The 16852-nt window shown below is 40.5% G+C and overlaps 1 protein-coding gene across 5 annotated transcripts in view; it reads left to right on the top strand.

Annotated features, from left to right (window-relative positions):
* The window catches only part of ssbp2b (single stranded DNA binding protein 2b), a 324475-nt gene that overhangs the window by 107342 nt on the left and 200281 nt on the right, over positions 1-16852 (top strand). For all 5 annotated transcript variants that reach the window (XM_072281282.1, XM_072281281.1, XM_072281279.1 and 2 more), the window contains exon 4: positions 327-411. In XM_072281282.1, the coding sequence (XP_072137383.1) occupies positions 327-411 (85 nt within the window). The remainder of the gene's footprint in view (positions 1-326; positions 412-16852) is intronic.

The following is a 16852-nucleotide window of genomic DNA, read 5'->3' as shown; positions in this document are numbered from 1 at the left end:
CAAAAAAGGGACCCCTATTGCATTGTTTGACAGTCCCTGCTGTTTTACAGTGATATTCTTCAGTGTGGTTTGGCAACAAACTAGTAAAATTAAATTGTTCTACTCTTGACTTGTATTAAAACTAACCTTTTTGGAATATATTCAACCTTTGGTACATTTCAGATGCTCAAAAAAAGATGAAAGTAATTTTTAGCAGAAAACTAATGTATAGGTTTGTGTGCAGTGACTTCTTAAATTAGTTATTGATGTTAAATATTTTGCAGAACATTGAGAGGATAATTTCAAAAAGCTAGGTGCATTATTCATAAAAGTTTTATCTTTTGCAGTGTATTTTGGGACCTCTACTGTGCAGCACCTGAAAGAAGAGAAACGTGTGAGCATTCTAGTGAAGCAAAAGCCTTTCACGATTATGTAAGTCAAAATTGTGGCTGCTATTTCCTGATTATAATTCTGTTTCATGCTGTTGACGTTCAGTGGCTTGATCCATTTGAATTATAATGACTAGGTTCAATTCTTAATCTAGCCGAGTTTTGGAGACAGATTCCTGCCTATACAGTATTGACTTATTTGGCCAGCTCAGTGGAGGTCTCTAGTGGGCTGTAATAGTGTTCTGATTTGCAATTATAAGTTTAGATGTGTTACAAAAAGATGTCCAAAAGAAAGAACACTCCAAAAAAAATACTTAAAAGTTAATTTCCAAGTTTCTTTTTGTTCAGTAAAGGTGGTATGAATGAAATTAACAGCATTCTGTTAAAAAAGAGGTACATATTAAAATGAATAAATTGAAGTGAGTTGTGAGTATGCTAAGTTGGCGCTGAAGAAGGGCAGACCTTAAGAACTGACCAGCATAATCCTTGCTGATTTGATTTGCCGCAAACAGTGCATTTCACTCGACGTTTCAATGTACATGTGACAATTAAAAGCACACTTTTAATCTTTGAATAGATCCTAACAATTGTTACTTTGTCTCTTTCAATTTTATCTCTTTAACCTTTCATAAATCTTTGAAGTACTTTCTTCAGTGAAGTTCCTCACTTTTGTATATTATTAGAGCCCAGGGAATTTAAAGTTTAAATTTTCTTAGCTATAGGATTTGATTAATACTTAAAATGAGAGCTGCTTCTTGCAGTACTGAGGAAAATCAAGGCTCAGTCTTTGACTGTGCTGAAATTGAGAGTCTTTAGTTCTATGTCTAATAGCTATTTCAATTTTGTATTTTGAATAAATACTTCTTGGATAGCTCAGAAGTTTTGATAAATACATTATGTTCCATTGAACATTTTACTGAAAATACGGGAATTGTTTCAAAACAGTTGTACATGTAATTGATTTTAGTTGTTTACGGGCAGGTAAGTGAAATATCAACCTGCTTTAGTAATTCATACTCCCATTATAAACCATTGTCCCATTGAGTATTTTATTTGGAGAATGTATTGATTTAATTTATAAATTAAAAGAAGTAATGCTGATATAATGAATTAATTTTCTTCGGTTTAATATTCTTAAAGCATTCTAATGTACTTGTGTCAGTCACTGAATTAATTGAGGAAGTGGGTTGTCACCTATACATGTGGACATTTAAAACAGTATTTAGAACTTTATTATGATACTTTCAGTATCACAATAAAACAAGAGTTCTAAAATTAGTGAAATCCATAGAAATAAAAGTTAGGAGCATTATATTTTCAAATTTAAACCAATACACATGAAAAACAGCCGTGATTTCAAACATGCCAGAACTTTTTAACAGAACATTTAGTCTTCATCCAATGAAATATTCTTACAGTAAGTTATTTTTGTCTCTTATTTGCACATACCTCAAACAAGTATTGATTCAGTTATTGTGTCTATGTGATTTCCTATAACCTATGAGCTGGCTGTGGCAATTCTTTCTTGTCATTTTACTTACTTGTATAGTATATGAGCTAGAAGTAGTTATATTATTTAATAATGTTAATTAAATCAAACTGTTATTACTTACAGTTTTAATTAACTAAGAAAGGTGAAATTTGTGAGATTTACATAAGATGATCAGTTTGGTTTGCCATGAGCTCAGACCTTTTCTGAATTTTCAGTATTTTCTATGAACGTACGTGGTGGAAATTTGTTCTTGATTGCATGTGTTAAGCATGCAATGTAGGAGAGCATGTGCATTAAAATGTACTTTAGAAATTTGGTTCCAAGTTAGCAAACATACTTCACTACTATAATATTGCATATTTAGCACGTGTGACTGAGGACTGGTCGTATTTGCTTAGATTGACGTTTACTTTATGCATCTCATTTTGTTTCAACACCTTCAATAATTTGTCCTGTAACCCAAGTGAGAGTTTAAAGTATTGATAAAGCATGCCCAGTCATACAATAGGATTTGACTTACAAGTGTGTGTCATGCAAGTATAAGTTCAATTTTATGTGTTTTTCTAGTGAAATTTGAAATTTGTTTTAAATTGCAAGTAAGTTGGGATATTATGTTCTGAAGTTGAAAATTAAGCATTGATTTATTTGTGTATAAATTGATCCTACATTTGCTCGGTGGCTATTTCTTGTTTGTGTTTGTAATTTATTGAGAACCGAAATACTGATATTCAACTAAAAGTAAGAATTTTTGGTGTACAAAATGTGAAAGTTCTACCTTCCATAACTGGTAACTTGAAAGTAGGTTTATAATAATTGTGCTGTATTGGAATAATGTACAGAGGAGATGTGAGGGGTAAGTATTTACACAGAGAGTGGTGAGTGCATGGAATGGGCTGCCAGTGGCGGCGGTGGAGGCGGAAGCGACAGGGTTTTTGAAGAGAGTCTTGGATAGGTACATGGAGCTTAGAAAAATAGAGGGCTGTGGGTAAGCCTAGGTAGCCCTAAAGTAAGGACATGTTCGGCACAGCTTTGTGGGCTGATGGGCCTGTATTGTGCTGTCGGTTTTCTGTGTTTCTATGTACATGATAGCTTTTGGTTGTATTTTCCCTTTTCCTTTTCTATCAATTATAATTTTATAAATGGTTGTCACAAAAATTGAGTACAAGTCTCCCACCAAACAATTTTCTACTTTATCTTGAATGTGTTCTTTAACAATACACAACAGGATGCTTGTAGTAATCAGAAAAGACTTCATTAAGACTGCACTTGTTCAAATCTGGTGTCCCCATGTCAGGAGGAATAGAATTATGATTGTGGGAATGCAATGTATATTCAACAAAAAGATTCCAGGGATGGAGCGATCATTGTCTGAGAAGATATTAAGTGGACTGAGGCTGTACTCTGTAGAATTATGTTCTGAGACCAGAAATCTCTTCACTGATGGAAAGAGAATCTTGGTAGGATAAGTCATTAAGACAATAGGAGCAGAATTAGGCCATTTGGCCCATCAAGTCTGCTTCATCCTTCCATCATGGCTGATTTATTATCCCTCTCAACTCCATTCTCCTACCTTCTCCTGTAACCTTTGATGTCCTAGCTAATCCAGAACCTATCATCCTCCACTTTAAATATATCCAATGACTTGGTCTTCACAGCCGTGTATAACAATGAATTCCACAGATGCATTACCCTTTGGCTTAAGAAATTCCTTTCAATATTTGGTAGGTTTCAATGAGAACCCCTCTTCTCTCCCCCCCCCCTCCCAATTCATCTAAGCTCCCTTGATTACCGGGCTAGAACCAAAAAACACTTCTCATACATTAAACCCTTTCATTCCTGGAATCATTCTCAGAAACCTTCTTTGCACTTTCTCCAATGCCAGCACATCTTTTCTTAGGGCCCAGGGCTGCTCTCAATACTTCAAGTGTAGTCTGACTTACAAAGCCTCAGCATTGTATCCTTGCTTTTATATTCTGGACCTCTCAAATTAATACTGACATTGTTTTTGTCATCTTTACCACTGACTCAACCTGCAAGTAACCTTTAGGGAATTCTGCATGAAGGCTCCCAAGAACATTTGCACCTCTGAATTTTCTATTTAGAAAATAGTCAACACTTTTATTTCTTCGACTGAAGTGCATGACCATATACTTCCCTTCACTATGTTCCATCTGTCACTTCTTGGCCCATTCTTTCAATCTGTCTGAGTCCTTCTACAGACTCCCTGATTCCTCAGCATTACTTGCTCCTCCACCTGTCTTTGTATCTTCCTCAAACTTAGCCAGAAAGCCATCAATTTTGTCATCCAGATCATTGACATATACCATGAAAAGAAACAGTCCTAACACCAACACTTGCAACTCCTAGTCACTGGCAGCCAAGCAGAAAAGACCCCCTTTATTTCCACTCTTTGCCTCTTACCAGTCAACCAATGCTTTATCCATGTGAGTATCTTTCCTGTAATACCATGGGCTGTTATCTTGTTAAGCAGCTTCATGTGCGACACCTTGTTAAAAGCCTTCTGAAGATCCAAGTAAACAACATCCACTGATTTCCCTTTGTCTATCCTACCTGTTACTTCCTCAATGAATTCCAATATGTTTGTCAGGCAAGGTTTTCCCTTAAGGAGACTGTGCTGACTTTACCTTATTTTATCATGGGCCTCCAAGTACTCCAAAACTTCATGCTTAATAATGGACTCTAACATCTTCCCAACCACTGAAATCAGGCTAATTGGTCTGAAGTTTCTTTTCTTTTGCCTCCCTCCCTTAGAGGGTGGAATGTCATTTGTAATGTGTGTAGTCTCAGTTATTGAGTATATTCAAAAAAGAGATTGATAGATTTTTGGATGTTGAGAAATCAAAGAATATAAAATTGCCACAGAACAAAGTACTGATTAGCACAGGGGAATGAATGGCTTGCCTCTACTTCAGTTTCTTATTTTCTTGTATTGATCTGCAGACTTTTCAATAGTGATTGTTATTGATTGCCATTCTGTCTCTTCAGATTGCAGTTCCTTTTCTCTTCTCACCCAGTGACTTCTGGCTAGAAGTGATCTTTCGTTAACGGTTGCTCAGTAAAGGAAGCTGTCTCCAGTATTCTCTGTTATCAAAACTCCAGCCTGTCCCAAAAATAGTATTTCATTTGTCTCCTTAGAATTATGATTCCTGCTCCACAGATTCATCCCTTGAATTTTCAGATGCCTTTTCAAATGCTTAATATTTTTTAATAGAAATTGTGGAAAACTAGGTTAAGGTTCAGGTTCAAGTTTAATTGTCATTCAACTGTACATGAATACTCATGAATGCAGCCAAACAAAACAGTATTACTCAGGGATCAAGGTGCAAAGCACAGTATCAGCAGTCATACACAACACAAGGCATATAACACGTCAGATATCGAGCACATACATGATAGCAATAAAACGTAGTCACACAAAAAATACAGTCTAAGTCTCTGAGTCCATGGATACTGGAGCAATCTGTAGTCGAGCACAATCCAGCTTGTCTTCTGCGGAGTAGACACTGGTGAACGTACCGATTCCAGCATGGACACCACGCCACACCACCTCAATCACTACGATTGAGCTACAACCATGACGCCTCTCCCTGACAGCTATAAGCAGGTGTCATTGCAGCTTGAGGCCTAGTCCTCACTATGACAGGGACATGCATTTTCCCCGATGCCCGCCCAAAACAGAATAAGACAAACCCCTGCTCTTCATGTACTCATGGATGAACCTGTTTGCTCCAATTTGTATTACTGTAATTCTGTAGCTCTGCCGGTTACTGCACTTCACATGCACTAATTACTTTTGCAATCATTTTAATCAATTGAGTTACAAGCACTTATCGTTCTGTGGGTTCATGAAAGGGAAATTATGTTTGACAAATTTGCTACAGGTACAGCAAACAGAGTCAATAAAGGGGAATCGATTGATGTCATGTGTTTGGATTTCCATAAGACATTTCATAAGGTGCTGTGTAAAAGACTAGTGCACATGATTAAAAACTCATGAATAGAGATTGATCATCGCACAGACGGCAGAGCTTGAATAAATTGGACTTTCTCAGACTAGAGAGACATAACTAATGGAGTATCCTAAGGCTCAGTCCTTGTCTTGCCGTTGTTTACTGTCTATATTAATGACTTGGAGGAAGGGGCAGAATGTAAGGTGCTGAAGTTAAGTTTACTGATGACGTGTGGGATGGCATGCTGAGATGTGGCTGTTTTTAACGGTATGGGGATGGTGAGTTTCTTGTGGAAAAGTGTGGGGCCTTGCACTGGGAACGAGGTATAAAAGCAGACTATTATCTAAGTGGAGAGAGTTTGCAAGTGAGTGAAGTGCAGAAGGATATCAGTGTTTGTGTGCATTAAATGCAAAAAGCAGGTAATTAAAGAGGCAAATTTCACTTTGTCTTTTATTGGTGAAGTATTGTTATAATTGTCAGATTTATTTATCACATGTACATTGAAATATGCAGTGAAATCTGCTGTTTGTGTTAACAACTAACAAACCCCAATGATGTGCTGGGGGCAGCCTGCAAGTGTCATCACACATTCCATCACCAACATAGCATGCCCACAATGTTCACCAGAACAGAACATATCAAACAACAGCAGCAAAACATTCCCATTTCTTCCTTCCTTCTACCTGCCCACCCACCTACACACATACACTGTCCTCTTATCCCAGGACAGACCATCTTCAGCCTTCAGCCTCTTGCAGACTTGGGAACTCGTAGACACTGGGCCTTTGACTTCCCCAGCGGATCTGCAGACTTGGGGGTTCTGGCCTTTGACTCTTGATTTTTGGACTTTTGATCAACTTCCTGGCTTCGATCTTCAGTATTGCCCCACCACTTGCTCATGTTAATGAACGAGTACCTGAACACTCGGTCGCATATTCCAGACTCGCCAATGATCTGTCCGAAACAATAGGCCTTGAACTCTGGTCTTGCCACTAGCCCTCGTTCTCGCTGGTCTGCTGGCCAGTTTGGTTCCCTTATTTAAGAAAGGATATACTACCATTGGAGGAAGATGCTTTAGACTAATTCCTTGGATAATAGGCTGCCTTATTGTGAGTGTCCTTTACAATCTTGGTGAGAGAAATTAGGGGCATTCCTCTGTGCATGTATTAAAGAGAAAGTGAGGAAAGAATGTGGAGGGTAATATAATCCATCAGAAGTGGAAGATCTGAGGAGCAAAGAATAGTTCAAAGGATCTTTTTATTGTCAAAGTATGCATGTACAATACAATTTTGATATTAGCCTTCTCCAGATAGCCATAAAACACAGAAAAGCCATGGGAGTTGAAAAGGGAAGACCATCACTCCACCCGCACCCCCCCCCCCAAACACAGAAAAGAAAAAGAAACAAAACAAAAATTGTCCAGGTTCACCAAGTATTTATGAATGGAATTGAATATTGTAAATATCCCTGGTTCTGATACTATAGTGTGAAGGTCAATGATAAATCTGCAGAAGTTGCTTGAAACTTGTGATAATGAGCCTGGTTCTTATTCTGGGTGTTCTGCAGGCAGCCCTACCTTTGTCTATTCGCTTGTAATTTTAGCAACACAAAGTAAGCCAGGGGACTGGGGAATGGAGCTCTACATGTATAACAGTGACAGTGGCAGGTGTGTTTGATTTGTCAGTGACTTTGAATAGTAAATGGATCCATCCATTTGTCCATTCCAGAGAACATGTTCCTAAAGGATAATGGTGGCAGAGAATACAGAAGTGTAGTCTCACACGAGACCTGGAAGGCAAGCAACTAAGTGTTATGTTTGTTTTCAATAAAGTCAAACAGCGTGGGAAAAAAATTGCTGGCACATTTATTAACAGTCATGACTTCAGCTTGACCCGAGCGTGTGCAACCAGTTCACCAACGTGACTTCAGGTTCCAGGGGAACTGCCCGAATTGTACACTGATAACTGAAGTTCTTTATTATGTACACACATAATAACACATAAAGCAGAAGATATATATTGATAAGCCCATTTGCTTTTGAAAAATGAAACTTAGCTTGATGGCATGGTGAAAATATTGAAGGGACATTTCAGTCTGACATTCTCAGAGTTTTTGAGAATTAAATATTTGGCATGTACAATTAAGATTAGTGGAAATGGTTGATAATGGGCCATAGGCACTGCCGAGGAGCTGCTGTTATCTTTGATTGGACAGTGCCAGTTTGCTTAATGTTTGGACTAGCTGATAAGAGAGTTCAGGCTCAGCAATGTAATTCAGCAAAGAGTAACACACACAAAATGCTGGAGGAATTCAACAGGTCAGGCAGCATCTATGGAAAGTAATAAACAACCAGTGTTTCGGACCAAGTCCTGAAGAAGGGTCTCATCCAAAAAATTGACTGCTTATTCCTTTCCATTGATGTTGCCTGACCTGCAGATTTCCTCCAGCATTTTGTGTGTGTTTCTCTGGATTCCCAGCATCAGCGGTATCTCTATGTTTATTAATACAGCAAAGTGTGTTTGAGAGAACATGCAGGATGGGCAGCACCTTGACAATGATGCCTGTCACGCAACCATTATAGTGTTTGCTGACCTGTGGTGGTTGCAAGTTCATGCTTATGTTAAATAGTTCTAAGAATTTATGTATTTACTTTCATTCATTCCTCACCACCTTCTCTGCAAGTGAAAACTAAGTTGCTTTCTCTCTCACCCAGTTTTGGCTTAAAGTCTTGCAATTGCAACATTAACCCCATTTCTCTTTTCACACATGTGGAGTGGCATGCTGAATATTAACCACTTTTTCTGTTTTTATTTCAGTTTTCTAGTATCTGCAATTTTTTTTTTCTTTTTGATTTTCATTTACTGATGCGGAAGAACTGACCGAGGAGATGGCAGATTCACTAGGTGGTTGTCTATAGCCTTGGCATGGAACCTGCAAAAGCAGGCAAAGTTCGAAGTTAATTTATTATTGAAGTACATATGGGTCACTATATACAATCCGGAGATTCATTTCCTTGTGGACATTCATGAGAGAGTGAGAGGGAGATACGCCAAAAAACCTTTTCATCCATAATTACATTCGGATCAGAATCCCTTTATGCAATGCCTTCTTACTTTGCTCAAGGTAATTTAGAAAAGGATGGCAGAATATAGTATTAATGGTAAGACTCTTGGCAGTGTGGAGGATCAGAGGGTTCTTGGGGTCCGAGTCCATAGGACGCTCAAAGCAGCTGTGCAGGTTGACTCTGTGGTTAAGAGGGCATATGGTGCATTGGCCATCATCAATCATGGAATTGAATTTAGGAGCCGAGAGGTAATGCTGCAGCTATATAGGACTCTGGTTAGACCCCACTTGGAGTACTGTGCTCAGTTCTGGTTGCCTCACTACAGGAAAGATGTGGAAACCATAGAAAGGGTGCAGAGATTTACAAAGATGTTGCCTGGATTGGAGAGCATGTCTTATGGAAACAAGTTGAGTGAACTCAGCCTTTTCTTCTTGGAGTGACAGAGGATGAGAGGTGACCTGATGGAGGTCTATAAGATGATGAGAGGCATTGATCGTGTGGATAGTCAGAGGCTTTTTCCCAGGGCTGAAATGGTTGCCACAAGACGACATAGGTTTAAGGTGCTGGGGAGTAGGTACAGAGGAGATGTCAGGGGTAAATTTTTTTACGCAGAGAATGGTGAGTGCGTGGATTGGGCTGCTGGCAGTGGTGGTGGAGGCGGATACGATAGGGTCTTTTAAGAGACTTTTGGATAGGTACATGGAGCTTAGAAAAATAGAGGGCCATGGGTAACCCTAATAATGTCTAAGGTAGGTACATGTTTGGCACAACTTTGTGGGCCGAAGGACCTGTATTGTGCTGTAGGTTTTCTTTGTTTCTATGATTCCAAACTTTCATTCTCCCATTGCATAATTTACTATTTTATGCAATTTTTCCATTTTACAGCAGACAAAACAAACTGTTTGACCATTCCAAGGCTTTTGAAAAACATTTGCATTTTATACTAACAATTAATCCCTTTTCTAAATTTTCATTTTCATTTTTTTAAAAGGGGAATTTGCTTCTGATATAAAATTGCACTAGTTGCATTTTCACAATGCTTCCGATGCATTTCTGATGCCGCATTTCTGATGCCACATTTCTGTGTTGCAACAATCTTTTATTTTTGAACAGCTCTGTCAGATATTCTTTTAATGGTTCTCTCTCTGGATCATAACTAAACTTTTTCATACCCTTTTCAATGTCTTTGAAATCTTTTCTAAAGTAAAATACAGAAAAATGAACCTTTTTGCTTTTAATTATTCATCAAACATATGATCACACATGCTTTTTAAGCCTAATCTTCAGTGTTTCTATTCACTTAAAGATTTATGTGCCTAAAATGGAAAATATCTCTGACCTTCTATTTCTTTCAAGTTTCACCATTTGGTATGTAAGCTGTTATATTTCCTCCAAAAAGGAATTACCTTGCATTTTTCTGTATTAATTGTCTGTTGACGTCTACCTGCCAATCCTGTTGTACTTTACATTAATTAATTAGAACCACCTTCAAAATAAATAATGCCCCAAATTTTTGTATTATCTTTTGTATTTTAGTGTTATGCTTTCTGTACCTGTTCGGACTTATTAGAAGAGCATTGGTTGAAATACTAAACTCTATGAACTACTGTCTACACCATTGTGGTGCAAAAAGCATCTTTGAATAGGTTCATAGAGCTATACAGCTGAATGCCCTTTGGCCAGCTTATCTTTGCTGACCTATCTATGCTAATTCTGTTTTCCTCCATTTGACCCATATCCCTCTAAAGCAGGGGTTCCCAACCTTTTTTATGCGTGGACCAATACCACTAAGCAAGGATTCCAATGACCCCAGGTTGGGACCCCATGCTGTAAAGCTTTTTCATTCATGAACCTGTTCAAATGTCTTTTAAGCATTGTAATTGTACCTGCCTCTATCAGCTTCTCCGGCAAATCATTCCATGTACCCATCACCCTCAGTGGATCCCTAAGCCTATATCCTCGAATTTTAAGATTGCTTACCTCGAGGGAGAGAAAAGATTATTTACTCTATCTATGCTTCTCATAATTTCATGATCCTCTGAAAGCTTGAAGACTCGTACGGCCAGATTTAGGAACAGCTTCTTTCCAACTGTGATAAGACTGCTGAACGGATCCTGACCTGGATCTGGACCTGCCTCTCGGTTTTTTTGCACTACCTTACTTTTCCTTTTCTATTTTCTATTTATGATTTATAATTTAAATTTTTAATATTTACTATCGATTTATATTCCAGGGAGCGTGAAGCGCAGAATCAAATATCGCTGTGATGATTTTATGCTCTAGTATCAATTATTTGGCGACAATAAAGTGTAAAAGTATAAAGTATAAGCTGACCCCTTAGCCTCCTTTGCTCAAGGGATAACAGTCCCGGTGTGTCTGACCTCTGTTTGTAACTCAAGATGTTGCTTTGCTTCATATATTTATTGAGGTAAATAAATCTTAATAAATGTGTGGTATAAGCCTTTCCGGTCCTTCGAGCTGCAATGTCTAACAATCCCTTGATTTAATCTGAGCCTGATCACAGGACAACTTTATAAAGACCAATTAACCTATCAATTGGTGTGTCTTTGGACTGTGGGAAAAAAACGGAGCACTGGAAGGAAACCCACACAGCAGCAGGAATTGAACCCACTTCTGCTGTTTTGTAAAACGTTGTGCTACCATGCCGCCCCAACGATAACTGATGTTTAAAAGTTTATGTAAAAGTTACCTCTTTAACATCCCCTTCAATTTTCCGGTTTCAGGCATTTTACCATAATAAATATTCTGTGTAAGTTACTCTTCATTATTCTTGGTCTGAATTAATGTCAACCCTTGTTCATTAATGATATTATGGTCATAAACCAATTTGACTGCATTCATCAATATTTGCTGAGATCATTGAACTTCACCAAAAGGATTAAAAAAGTATTTCCCCTGAAATATCAGTTTCACAGACAACAACACTGGCAAAATGGCTGTAATGCTTACTGAACTTGAAGGCCTCCATTTCCTTATTGATCAAGGAAAAAAAATCAAGATGGCAGCATCTTCAAAAATAAGTTGTTCAAATATTAACATTGAATACCAGATTGGAATTTTGTTCAGTAAGTGCTTCCAAATAAATTTTTGGTTATCTTGTGGAAAGAAGCAAGACAAAGTACAGATAGATCTCATTGCCAAAACAAGATGTATGTATTTGTTGCTAAATTGGTAGCAGATCAGCTTTTCCATATGGTGAGCACTCCTCATTCATAGCATGTCTTCGTCCAAAACAACTTCCATTTATATGAGATCTGCAACAGAAGATACAATGATAAGAAAAGTGTGAGGCCAAATAACAATTTGTCAGCACCTGTCAAGAGCTGACAAAGACATTATATGCCAAATAGTTGTCTCTGCATAAACCTTTAATACTTAAAATTTCTCACCAAGAGTTTTAAATAATGTATTTTTATCGTGTGTGTGTGTGTGTGTGTGTGTGTGTGTGTGTGTGTGTGTGTATGTATATATGTGTGTGTGTGTGTGTGTATATATATATCCCCTTGTTTGAGACTCTCCTACTAATTAAAACATCACAACATCCATCCTGAGAATCCTCCTTAGATCTTGTATGTCTAAGTAAGTTCATACCTCGTTTTTTTAAATTTCAAGGCGGAAACAATTTAATCCTATTTGACAAGGCAACCCCCTCTTCCCAAGAATTAGCCTAGTGAATCTCCTTTGTATCTCCTGCTTCTTATTTTTAGATAAGTGGGCCAAAACTGTGAGACCAGTTGAGACCTCACAAATATCCTGTATGATTACAATAAAACCTCTCTATCTTTAAACTCCAATTCCTTTGCATTGTAGGCCAAAATGGCATTTGCTTCCTTTATTAAAACTCAGTACCTCCCTAGAGCTCCACACACAATGCTGGAGGAAGTCAGCAGCACCGGCAGCATCAGGACCTGATGAAGGGTCTTGGCCGGAAACATCAGCTCTTTATTCCTTTCCCTATATATGCTGTCTGACATGTTGAGTTCCTTCAGTATTTTGTGTGTGTTACTCTGGATTTCCAGCATTTACAGAATCTCTTGTGTTTATGACCTGTCTAGAGCTTTATGTGATTCATGCAATTCATGTGATTCATCCTGGAGACATTTGTGCTAACTCAGTTGCAGTCTTTCTTTATTTAGATAATCTTTTTGATTTTGCGTACTGAAGTGCAAATACATCTGTGGTCCAAGCTACCTCAAGTTAAATCCCCATCATTCAAAAGATGGGAAGAACTTGCTAAAAGATCAAAAAGATATCAACAATCAATAGAGAGAGCCCCTTTAGGAACTTCTTAACCATGCCAGCACTGCTGAACCAGAGGTTACTAACCAAATCCTCCAGAGGCCCATGAGAGAAGACATGGAGGAACCTTCCAGTATGAAAGAGGTTCGTTACGCCATCAGGAGCCTGAAAATTAATAAACCACTAGTTCCGATGGGATCCCACCAGAGGTCCTTAAGGAACGTGGACTAGCACTCCTGCACTACGTACATGCTTTGTTCCTGAAGGTCTGGGAAAAGGAACAACTTTCCTCAGAACTCAGGGTTGACCTAATTGTGATCATATTCAAGAAGGGAGAGAAGGCAGATTATGGCAATTACAGAGACATTTCCCTCCTGTCAACAACAGACGAAGTGCTTGCACATATCCTTCTCAAATGACTCCTTTTACTATCTAAAGAAATACTCCCTGAATCACAGTGTGGTTTCTGCCCATCTAGAGGTACCACAGATATGATCTTCACAGCATGCCAATTACAGGAAATAAACACAGTGAACAAAGGCAACACTTGTATTTGGCTTTCATAGATTTGACAAAGCTCTCTGGCGGATACGATCAAGAAATTGTTGTCCTGACAGATACTTACGAATACTGGGGCTACGCCATGATGCCACGTCATGGTGCATGAGCCACAGTACTCAACAATAGTGGCACTGAATTAGAGCCCTTCACTATTAAGGCAGGAATCAAACAGGGCTATGTCATTGCATCCACCTTACCTGCCATCTTTATTCCTGCCATCCTTCAGCTCACTGGGGGAGGACCTGCCACAGGGAATCTCAATCATGTATATAATGGACAGCAGGCTTTTCAACCTCAGCTAGTTCAAGAGCAAGAGCAAGGTCAGCACCACCACTATCATGGAGCTTTAGTATGCAGTTGACTGTGCAAACAACAACACACTCTGAAGAAGACCTCCAATGTACTGTTTGCTTAATGTCTTTGCCAAGTTGTATAGAGCCTTGGATCCTGTTTTGAATATAAAAGAAGACACAGTTTCTATATCAGCCATGGCCCAACCAGTCATTTATCCAGCCCTCCATAAAAGTTGACGACGTCACTCTTGAAAATGTAGACTACTTTCCCTACCTCGGTAGCATTCCGTCCTTAAAAGAAGACATCGACTCGGAGATCAGCCACTGCCTGAGTAGTGTTAGTGGAGCCTATGAAGACTGCAATCTATAAATACAACTTTTGGTCTATAGAGCATTCTTCCTTCCTACATTACTGTATGGAGCTGAATCATAGACCACCAACAGTAAAAATGCTGTGAACTAGGGCAACCCTTGTATTTGGCTTTATTGATTTAAGATTGGGAACGTGTCATCGGCAAACTTGATGATGTGATTCGAGCTGTGTATTGCTGCACAGCCGTGGGTCAGCAGAGTGAACAGCAGTGGACTGAGCACACAGCCCTAGGGGGCCCCCGTACTCAGTGTACGGGGTCTCTTCTTTGTATGTTAAATTTAAAATGGCTTCTTTGTTGTGTTAATCTTTTAAACTGCTGCGTATGTGGATTAAAATGGCTTCTACGTTATGTTAAATGCTGAGAAAGTCTCTAGCTAGACATTAGCTTGGGTTAACACAGACAGCAGGGTGCTATTAGCCAGTGGGTGTCCATGTTATTATTTCTTGAGGTGATAATGCTGTCTCATATGACTGGGGACGGGGTTTTGACGGGGAGTCGGACGAGAGACGGGGAGGACGATGGATGTGCGGGAAGGTTCCGGTTCCGGTCGATCACTCTGGGTGGTCCCGAGCCGTGAGTCGACGGGGTCCGGGTGGTCCCGAGCCGCGAGTCGACGGGGTCCGGGTGGTCCCGAGCCGCGAGTTGACAGGGTCCGGGTAGCCCTGAAGGGTCCGGGCGGTCCTGAGCCGCGAGTTGACAGGGTCCGGGTGGTCCCGAAGAACTTTCTGAGCTCCAACTTGTGCACGAAGAACTTGAACTTCGATAATTCTGGCGCCTTCTTCCATTACTTCTTTTTCTGTATCGAGCTGATATTAATTTCATAGACTTAGTAATATCTATAAAGTGTACTTGGTACAACATACTGTGTGTGCTGGCTGATGATTGATGTTTGGGACTGATCTGGGTGGCAGGGGTACAGCAACCAACCTAGCGGGAGGCGTCCAGGTGGGCGCCAGGTGGGATTTCCCTAGGTATATACAAGCCAATATAGCGGAGCTTTACATCAGTGTGATGGTGTTGGAGATGCTGCTCCCGATCCGGACTGACTGAGGTCTCCCAGTCAGGAAGTCTAGGACCCAGTTGCAGAGGGAGGTGTTCAGGCCCAGCAGTTTCAGCTTTCTTATCAGCTGCTGGGGAATGATTGTGTCGAATGCTGAACTGAAGTCTATAAACAGCATTCGAACGTACGTGTCTTTTTTGTCCAGGTGGGTGAGGGCCAGTTAGAGGGTGCTGGCGATGGCGTCGTCTGTTGAGCGGTTGGGACAATATGCAAACTGCAGGGAGTCTGGGAGGGGGGGGCAGCAGGGTCTTGATGTGCCTCATGATGAGCCTCTGGAAACACTTCATGACGATGGATGTGAGTGCAACAGGACGGTAGTCATTGAGGCAGGACAGTGAAGAATTCTTTGGCACGGGGACGATGGTGGCGGCCTTGAAGCATGTAGGAACGACGGCGCTGCTCAGGGAGATGTTGGAGATGTCAGTGAGAACATCTGCCAGCTGGTCTGCACATCCTCTGCGCACTCTGTCAGGAACATTGTCTGGTCCAGCAGCCTTCCATGCGTTGACCCTGCATAGAGTTTTCCTCACATCGGCCACGGTAAGATACAGTACCTGGTCATTGGGAGGAGGAGTGGCCTTCCTCGCCACCACGTCATTTTTCTGCCTTGAAATGAACGTAGAAGTTTTTCGACGCATCTGGGAAGGAGGCATCACCAGCATAGGCAGGTGATGTCCTGAATGCCCTTCCACATGCGCCGCATGTCGCCGCTGTCCTGGAAGTGGCTGTGGATTCGCTGGGCGTGTGCACGCTTTGCCTCTCTGATGGCCCGGGACAGTTTGGCCCTCGCTGTTGTTAGCGCTGCCTTGTCACCTGCTCTGAAGGTGGAGTCACGGGTTTTCAGCAGCGCACGCACCTCCGTGGTCATCCATGGCTTCTGGTTAGCGCGTGTAGTGGTGGTCTTGGCCACAGTGACGTGATCAATGCACTTGCTGATGTAGCTAGTCACTGATGCTGTGTACTCCTCTAAATTGGTTGCAGCCTCCCTGAACATGTGCCGGTCAGTGTGCTCAAAGCAGTCTTGAAAAGCAGAGATAGCTCCTGCTGGCTAGGTTTTCACCTGCTTCAGAACTGGTCTGGAGCGTCTGACGAGCGGTCTGAATGCTGGGATTATCATAACCGAGATGTCTGCGTAACCAAGGTGGGGGTGGGGCTCTGCCCGCTACGCATCGGGGATGTTTGTATAAACAAGGTCCAACATGTTCGCCCCTCTCATTGCAAAGTCTACATGCTGATGGAATTTGGGGAGCACTGACTTAAGGTTCGCGTGGTTAAAATCTCCGGTGACAATAAACAGTCCATCAGGGTGTGTGTTCTGTAGTTCGTTAATAGCCTCATACAGTTCACAGAGCGCCTCCTTAGCATTAGCGCTGGAGGGAATGTACACACCGACCATAAGGACAGTGGTG

Source organism: Mobula birostris, chromosome 17, assembly GCF_030028105.1.
Source record: "Mobula birostris isolate sMobBir1 chromosome 17, sMobBir1.hap1, whole genome shotgun sequence".
Taxonomy (NCBI): Eukaryota; Metazoa; Chordata; class Chondrichthyes; order Myliobatiformes; family Myliobatidae; genus Mobula; species Mobula birostris.
Note: the sequence above shows the minus strand (reverse complement) of the source record. Positions and strands in the feature narration are given on the sequence as shown.